This window comes from Lupinus angustifolius, unplaced genomic scaffold, assembly GCF_001865875.1.
Source record: "Lupinus angustifolius cultivar Tanjil unplaced genomic scaffold, LupAngTanjil_v1.0 Scaffold_473, whole genome shotgun sequence".
NCBI classification, from domain to species: Eukaryota; Viridiplantae; Streptophyta; class Magnoliopsida; order Fabales; family Fabaceae; genus Lupinus; species Lupinus angustifolius.
Window position 1 is genome coordinate 3,448 of NW_017727857.1, and position 9,463 is coordinate 12,910.

General features: G+C 30.0%; 1 protein-coding gene across 2 annotated transcripts in view; it reads left to right on the forward strand.

The window, feature by feature from the left end:
* LOC109341491 (galactan beta-1,4-galactosyltransferase GALS3-like) overlaps positions 1-5,217 on the forward strand; it is an 8,411-nt gene extending 3,194 nt beyond the window's left edge. The window contains exons 1-3 of one of the 2 annotated variants that reach the window (XM_019579421.1): positions 1,556-1,574; positions 2,311-3,506; positions 4,737-5,217. In XM_019579421.1, coding sequence (XP_019434966.1) covers positions 2,317-3,506; positions 4,737-5,082 — 1,536 coding nt within the window. In that variant the 5' untranslated portion in view covers positions 1,556-1,574; positions 2,311-2,316 and the 3' untranslated portion in view covers positions 5,083-5,217. Of the gene's footprint in view, positions 1-1,555; positions 1,575-2,310; positions 3,507-4,736 lie in introns of those variants that run through there. The other variant, XM_019579422.1, reaches the window with a different exon arrangement.
* Positions 5,218-9,463: the final 4,246 nt, after the last annotated feature.

Below are 9,463 nucleotides of genomic sequence, written 5' to 3' on the forward strand. Positions count from 1 at the left end.
ATCCAAGATACCAAGACTTTGCTTGCCTATAAAAGGACACATATAGAGAGCTTCAAAATCATCTTCACAACACACAACATCTCTTTCATTTACACATATTGTGAGTGCATTCTTGGTGAAACTTCTTGTTCCATTTGAGAGAGTATTTGTGAGAAAAATTATTGTCATTTGTCCTCGTCATTATAAGAGGATTTCTTGTACTCTTCTTTTTACATAGTGGAATTTTGCTCTTGATCGCCCGTGGTTTTTTTCCTCTCACATTGAGGGGTTTTTCCACGTTAAATCATGTGTGTTATTTTCTTTATCATTTACTTGCTTCTCTTTTGTTCTCAATTGATTCAATCCTATGTTTCCGCATTGTGCTCTATCCTCAACACATACAATTTAATCTAGTTCCATAGGTCTAATTTCATACAACATCAAACATAAATAAAAAATGTTACACCTTTCTCGTTCAAGATAAAAAGTTAAAAAATAATAAATAATTTTATATTTTTTTCAAATTTATTAATTTGAGAATAAGAAAATAATATGTGCACTGATAATGTAAGAGTTTTATACATTATTATTATATTATTCATATTTAATTATCATTTATTTTTCAAAAATTGTAATATAAATGAATAATAAATAAAATAATGAATGAATAGATACTACATTGAGAATTAGTGAACTGAACCTCCTACTCTACTATTAACTTGTAACTAATGAAGAATAACACACCAAACTAAATAGAAACAAGTAAATGCAATGTACCCATCTACTAATATATTAGCTCCTTACATAATTACAAATCATATTAGATGGACGCCACCTTTTCACAGTTCACACACTGCCCTCAGTCCACAGTCACATAACTTTCGAGAAAAACTCATCTCTAGTATGTGAGAGAAAACTTACTCTTCTTAAAAATATTATTACATTATATTTTAAGGATAAAAATATTATTTATCTTTACTGGAGAGCATCTTATATAGGGGTGGCAATACGGGCCAGCCTAGCCCAGCCTGACCTGGCCCGTCTTTGGCCCATTATGAATATGGGCTGGCCCGACCTGACCCTTATTGTTAAAAGGCTCAAAATGTCAGCCTGACCCATATTTGGCAGGGCTGACAGGTCGGCGGGCTAGCCCGTTTTGTTTTTTTTTCAAAACACACATTAAAATTTTTAGACAAAAATAAATAATTCAAACAATTCATAAATGTATTTTAAAACAAAAAAATCACAAACAAAAGACACAGTCTCATAATAAACTTTTAGACTCTTAGTTCACAATAAAACTTATAACTCCTAAGTTTTCAAAAGTGCATAAGAATTAAAACTATTATATTATAAATCAATCAAAATAAAGTATATATATTACTCAATTTAATTTGAATTCGACTACATTAAAAATATAAATTGAAACTCAGTCGAATTCAATTAATTTTCCAAAAGGAATCAAAATCAATAGTTTTGTTTGAGTTTCCAATTTTCCATTTCAATTAATTAAATGTTTAAATTTGATTCGAACACCCTTAATTGTTAGTGAAACTCAACCTTTATCTGATAACAAGTACAATAATTGGATAAGAGTGAAGATAATAGATAACTACATAATGAGATATTAAATGTTCATTTACAAAGAGAAAGAAGAATTATATGCTTAAGCATCCAAACATAAGTTAAAATTGTAAAAGTTTAATTTTAATTGCAATGAGCAACATGATAGACAAATGAACTTTAATCTTAATATTGGTCCGGCCCTCCATGGTCCGTCTAAAAAATGGGCTTCCAAAATGAGTTGAATACATACTTTTGGCTAAAACTCTCAACTCGGCTCGCTAAAAGCACATATCCGAATGGACTGGCCTGTCGAACCAAGCCCATTTTGCCATCCCTAATCTTACATAGACATCTTATTCATTTTCGAAATTCAGATACACATTTTTCTTTTGATGGAGTAAGGATGGTCTCATTTAATAGAGAAACATACATTACCAAAACAAAAGAAAAATATTATGTGAAAACATTTTTATTTTTTCTTTTTTATATGATAAAATAATACTTTTATTATTAAAAATACAAGAAAAATCAAATAGGGGATCCTTATAGCTTTTAATATCATACCTCACATAACTTACGGTTCAATATCATATACCTTACATATCTTATTCCTTCTTTTTAACCCCACACCTTGTTTCATATCCCACTTCCCCTACACGGCTACACCTCACCAGGACCTAAACCAAACATCCCCTTAGTACAAATAACCACCCTCCTACTTATTTTCTCTCTGCATCTAACACACTGAGAGAGAGAGAGAGAGAGAGAGAAATGACCAAAGAAAGGGAACAAAAAAAGCCTTTTGTTTGGTTAATAGGAAACTATGCTGCAGAACTCAAATTTCTTCTCACAACCCTTCTTCTTCTCTGCTCTTTTGTCACCTTTTTTCAATTCATCCCTTCTCGTTTCACTATCTCAGCTTCTGATCTACGCGTGTGCATCTCACGTGTCTCTCAAGTTATCATTCCGACCCCACCCTCCTCCATCTCCCACCTCACCACCACCACACTCTCACCACCACCACCGTCACCATCGCCACCATCACCGCCACAAGAAAAACTCCTCCCAAACGGTATCTTAAAGCGTGTTTTCAACCCCTACGGTTCTGCAGCATATAACTTCGTCTCTATGGGTGCTTACAGGGGAGGCCTTAAAACCTTTGCTATTATTGGCATATCTTCTAAACCTCTTCATGTTTATTCAAAACCAACGTACGAGTGTCACTGGGAACAAAACATAAACCCCAACGACACAAAAACAAACATGTCAAAACCAATGTCCACCGTTGGATACAAGATCCTCCCAGATTGGGGTTACGGAAGAGTCTACACTGTAGTTATCGTAAACTGCACTTTCTCTGAACCAATCAACAATGATAATAAAGGTGGGAAACTCATTCTCTATGCTTCTACCTCAGGTGGTGGTGACACAAATTTCAACACCACAGACAAGTTTGAAGTTCTAACAGAACAACCTGGTACACTAGATGTTTCTGTTTTCACTTCAAAGCCTAAGTATGATTATTTCTACTGTGGCTCTTCTTTGTTTGGAAACTTGAGCCCACAAAGAATAAGAGAGTGGATCGCTTACCATGTTAAGTTTTTCGGTCCAAGATCGCATTTTGTGATACATGATGCCGGTGGGGTGCATGAAAAAGTGTTGGAAGTTTTGAAGCCATGGATGGATCTTGGTTATGTGACTTTGCAGGATATAAGGGATCAAGAAAGATTTGATGGGTATTATCATAATCAGTTTATGGTGGTAAATGATTGCTTGCATAGGTATAAGTTTATGGGTAAATGGATGTTCTTCTTTGATGTGGATGAGTACATTTATGTTCCTCCTAAGAGTACTATAAAGACTGTGTTGGATTCACTTGAAGAGTATAATCAGTTCACAATTGAACAGATGCCTATGAGTAACAAGCTTTGCCACACTGATGATTATGGCAAATCTTACAGGTACATTGCTTTATTATCCCTTTCTTGTTTTCTTTTAATTTTGCCAAAATTATAGTTATTATCATCATCTGTTGTCTAAAGTACTTTTTTGTTAATGCATTTTGTTGCTTCATTGGATTAACTTCGATGTTACTCAGCTTTTTAATGTCAGTAATTGAATTGAATGAATCGAATAATTGTAAGATTTGATTTGGGTTCTATGTCAAAATAATTTATCTGGGTCAATTTGGAGTTTACTTTTTAGCACTTTAGTTAAGCTGAATTGAACTATTGTGGAAAAGATCAAATGTAATGTCATTGGGTTTTACTTTTAATGATTTTGATGCTTTTAATGGTTGGGTGCTGTTAATTTTCTTTGTTAGAGAGTTGGGGCCATTGAGGTGATTTGAATTTGTTTGGAATTATATGAGACCACTTCTCTGCTTTGGATTCTGTTTTTTTTCCTTTCTCTTGTCAAAACATGTGGAAGTGGCGTGTCCATAGGCTTTCAATTATGTTTTATGGTGATTCATTTCTTATTTATGAGATGGTCCCGTTCATTATTACAAATAAAAGAAGAGTCCTTTAATGTGTTACTGAAATTTCATGACAATTCTTCAATCTAATAATAAATTTCGTCTTGTTGAAAATTTTACGTGTAACTTGCAGTAGCTAAGTGCCAATATCATGTAATTATAGTAATTGGAAATACCACGTAGGGGCCAAATAATGATGATGATTTGTTTAAATTAGTGAACGTTCATTTAGCTTGATTTTGATCTTAGAGATTAAGACCCATTTTGGTTGGTCCACCAAACGGATCTTTGATTATGATGGATTTGTTGGGTGTTCTCAGACTTTGCAGTATTCACATTTACTATCCTCACAATAATAGTTAGATCTAGCTGTCTTCTAAATGTTACTATTAGTTTGATTTTTGTTACTAACAATTATTGCTGTTAGTGTTATAGTTGGTTTGATTTTTCTCCTAACCCATGTCCTAAATACAGTTCTGGCTTCCCGCATAATGATAATGAAGTAATAAAGGGAAAAAAATAATAAATGTTTAAATTTTTTAATTAACATTACATGTTTTTATTGGTGGAGATAAGATTTTGGACATAGTTTCGGATAGCAGATGTATTTTCATATCTTAGACACACATTTTGGAACCACGCTGTATAAGGTTGTTATTTGTGGCTATGTTAAGTGTGATATCTCTCTCACACATGTTGTGAAATGGAAATGCAGGAAATGGGGTTTTGAGAAGCTGGTATATAAAGATGTAAAGCAAGGGATTTGGAGAGATAGGAAATATGCTGTGCAACCACGTAGTTTATATGCAACTGGGATTCACATGTCAGAGAACTTACAAGGAAAAACAACTCACAAAACAGAAGGAAAGATCAAATATTTTCACTACCATGGAAGCATAGCAGAAAGAAAAGAAACATGCAAAGTCTTTAAAAATTCAACCAAAGTCACCTATGATGAAACTCCTTATGAATTGGACACTACCCTTAGAGGCATTGCTGGTGTGATCAAGAAATTTGAGCTCAAAATGATTGGATCTAGACTACAGAAGACAAGGCAATGACAGACACAAATATATATATTTTTTGGGACTATATAATAATTTTATTAACCTATGGTGCAATAGAAATTCATTGAACAGTTCTTTTCTTCTTTTTTCTATTTGATAGTTTTTTATTTCGTATATTTATAGATGGGTGTATGTTTTCTTTTTCTTTTTCTTTTTTATATTTTTGTGTTCTCTATTTATTTTTATTTTATTATTTTCTTTCTTGTATTTTGTAAAAAAATAATGAATGAAAAATAATGATTTAGTAACATTGTCGGTGTGGGGCATGATTGGGGTATCCCATAGCCAGTTGGACACTTTATGGAGGATGCCCAATGTGCTTCTGTTGCTTTGCTGGTGTGCTTTGTCTCCGCTCCTTTTTAAATCATACTTCATTACAGTTGGATACAGTCCAACATAGAAAATATATAATAATTTATTTGTATTAAAACTCTTAAAAAATATATGGACCAATTTTGATAAGAGTTTTTTACATTATCAGTATATTATTCATCATTGATATATAATCATCGTTGATTTTTAAATTTAATTAATATAAATAAGTGATAGATAATGTACTAATTGTATATAACTTTTACGGTGTCAATGTCATACTATATAAATGGACTCCATGCCTTTTTATAAGAATGATAGCTTTTTACAATTTCATTTTATCATGTACAATTCATATTTAATTATTATTTATTTAAGTAATACAAATCAATTATAGATAATATATTCGTTCATCCGGTTTGACTCAATCATTATCGGACCCGAACGTGGTTGGACTCGAATATGGTCAAATTTTATGGGGTCTATGGTTGGGTTCGATACTAAAAATTAGACCCGATGAATATGTATGGTTGGACGAAAATGACTCGCTCTGACCCATCTCATGGTCACAAATACATCATGGTTGCATGTGTGTCTATTCAATTTTGTAAAGAGTAATGACATATCTTTGACCCAAAATATTATTTATTATTTATTTTTCATCATATATGCATTGTTAATAAAATATCTACATATACATAGTTTCATATGTCAAATTATATATTCATAATAATAAGTAATATTGAGAAAGTTTTATTTAAATATTAATTATTATATTTAATTGAGTCCAAAGTTGTGTACGAATTTAAAGACTAATCAAATAGACACTTGGGGTCAAGTTAACTTTAAGTTTATGGTCGAATTCAAATTTAATAAAAACAACCCAACTAATATTTAGGATCAGGTAAAATTAACTTAACCTAATCCATATTCACTCACCTTACGAAGGAAATAATATTCCAAAATATTATAATAAATAGATATAGACTCCATAAAAAATAGATATAGACTCCATGCCTTCCTATAAGAAGGAAGAAACTTGTGTGGTGTTTATTTTAGGAACATGTCATTGATGAAAGGGTTTAGCTTGTCGACAAGTCAAAAAATTACGAGTGGATGACATGAGTGTTCTTTATGCTAATAGCATCTGAACTTGAGAATGTAAATTACACATATAAACTAAAAATAATATTCCCTTTTTTTCTACAATGACAAATATAATTATTATTTAGGTCTAACAATTATTCCACAACCAACCCGACAATATACCAATACAATTTCTAATTCACCTTTTTTTGTTGAGGTTCACATTTTCTCACAAGAATAATAAAAATGTTTTCATAAAAGGGTATTTTTAATAAATAAGATTCTTAGAGTGAAAAATGTTTGTTATAAAATACACTAATAATTCTAATAAGATGTTGCTTAAATACACAAAAGAGAATTATGATATCATAACGAAATTTTATATATAAATTTATAAATGATCAATTTACCTTAGCCATTGTATAATTAACTAATTAAGAGTAAATTATACCGACACTTCTTTGAGTTTAACTTAATGACAATCATCACCATTTTTGTTTAAAAGATTACACGCATCTTCGATGTAAGAGTAATCAATGTAATATACATATATAAACTAGAGGTGGTTTGTGTGATGTAAAAAGGAGGGATACTTTATGGAATTTCAATAAAACTCAAGGTGTCAATATAATTTACTCTAATAGGAAAACTTCTTAACTTTGCTTCATCCTTTAAAAATAATAGAAAAATGTTTCATGAGAGTTTAATATGAAACATAAATATGAGGTAGGTTTAAGAGGTTCATTTAAGGACAAACGGGGAAGGTGCAACATTGGAATGAAATTTGACTTGAATTACGTTATTCAGAGTTGTAATAAATTATAAATCTATTTAAAGACAAAATTAGAGTTTCCTAGCCAAGGGTGCTCTAATATTGTAGTTCTAACATTGTTGTTCAATGGTAAATTATAAGGTAGTTAGGGTAGAATGTTTAGGAAATGAAGTGATAATGGGATGAAAGTTTAAATCTCCACCATTAAAAAATACTAACATATTTGGATTTTGTTTTAAGAAAATATTGTTATTCAATGACTGAATAAATAAACAATTTCCTAATAAATATAAATAATGTTGCTCATGTATCCTTGATCTGTCATTTTTATATTGTTTAAAAATATTTCAATTATTGAGTTATTGATTATTTTAGTATTTTCTTAATCAACAAGAGGAGATATTCACCCCCAAACAATCAACAAAAGGAAGTGCTACATAAAGGGTGTGTGGAACGAGAAAACAAATGTTGTCTTCAAACACCCACATATTATGAGTCAAATTACAGTATAATATTTATGTATTATTAGTATAAAAATTTATATACAATCAATATAGTATATACATCATTTATTTGTGTTACTTTTTAATAGTTTATGATGATTAAAAATAAATATTAGATGATTGATTGACATTTTCAAACATTTAATTTCAATCTGATAAATGTATATGTTTTGTTCCATTGCATGTCCTGAACAAATGCAAATTAAATGAGACAAATATGCAAAAGCTAAACTTAAGTTAGTGGTGCCTAATTATACTCTACATTTTAGGAAATTATAATTGGTCTTTTTTGCATGATAAATATTTTTAACAAACTTTTGATACTATTTCTAATTACTAATTATAATTAACTAACTCCATAATTGTTTATACATATTTTTAAGAGAGCATACCTAATTGCAACCCCTACTCAATAAGGAATGAAATAGTGCAATGTACCAATATTAAGACTGCAGAAGTAAAATATAAATAAGTCAGATAAAATCATAGAACAATTAGTAAACTAAAAATCAAAGATTATAAAAAATACATAATTCATAAATTGTTATCCTTGCAAGATGAAATGGAGAGATAAATGTGAGAATTTGCGAAGTAGTAATTACAACGGTTGAATAATGCATGTCTTATTTTAAATTGACAAAACTTTGAAAAAAAATGTGTATTCAAAGCTATATTTCTTATTCTCCATTTACGTGATTGAATGATAAATGGAATATATTACACTAAATAGAAAATGTCGTAATTACTCATTTCTTGTATATAGAATGTTATACTACATTTTGGATATGAACGTTCTAGGATTGTTATCAATTTTCTAATTAATAAATAGGCAATAATGTCACGGAATCATCATAGTGGAAATTCAGTTTGTGTGCATAAAAATCATTTTATTTTTGGTTTCTATTAAAAGGGCAATTTTAGAATTAAAAAATTATGTCTATTCAATTACTTATGTATCCTTAAATCATGGTGCAAGTCGGTTATACATGGTGCATTCATATTATTCATACCCATCTCAGTTTTGAACTAGGGTTGGTATTTTTTATCAATGATCAAAACTTATTATATGACTGAGTATATAACATTGGGACTTACATAATTGAACATCTTGAAAAATCTAATTTAATATCAATTTATTTTGTATTGTTCTGATTTTGTAGAAGATAAAGCTGAGGTAGAGAAGAGATGTTAAAAATCTTGAGAAGATAAATCTGAGTAGATAATAGTTGTTAAAAATCTTGAGATTTCCTTGACACATTAATACCTCAAAGCCATTATCTCTTTCTTTAAGAGACTCAATGAGTAGTAGATTACATAAAATAGATGAATAAAAAACTCAAATGTATACTATATTGAGATTATTGTAATTTATATATATGTTCAATTATGTGAATGTCCTTCATACATGTTTTGCCTATATATAGATGTATCAAATTCTAAAAAGAACAAAGTTGATATATAAAAATTATGTCTATTCAATTATCTAATTGTCATTCAATCATATTTTCATTTTATATGGTAGTATGGTTAAATACACAAATAGTTACGTTGTTCCAGCGGACTAAAAATAATGAATTTTAGCTGTGTTGTATATATTTTTTTGTATTATATAATTTGATAACACATTTTTATGTTGAACCGCATACCCCAATGCGTCCAAAGAAATGTGAACCAACAATAACCTAGTTTTCAATATAATTTT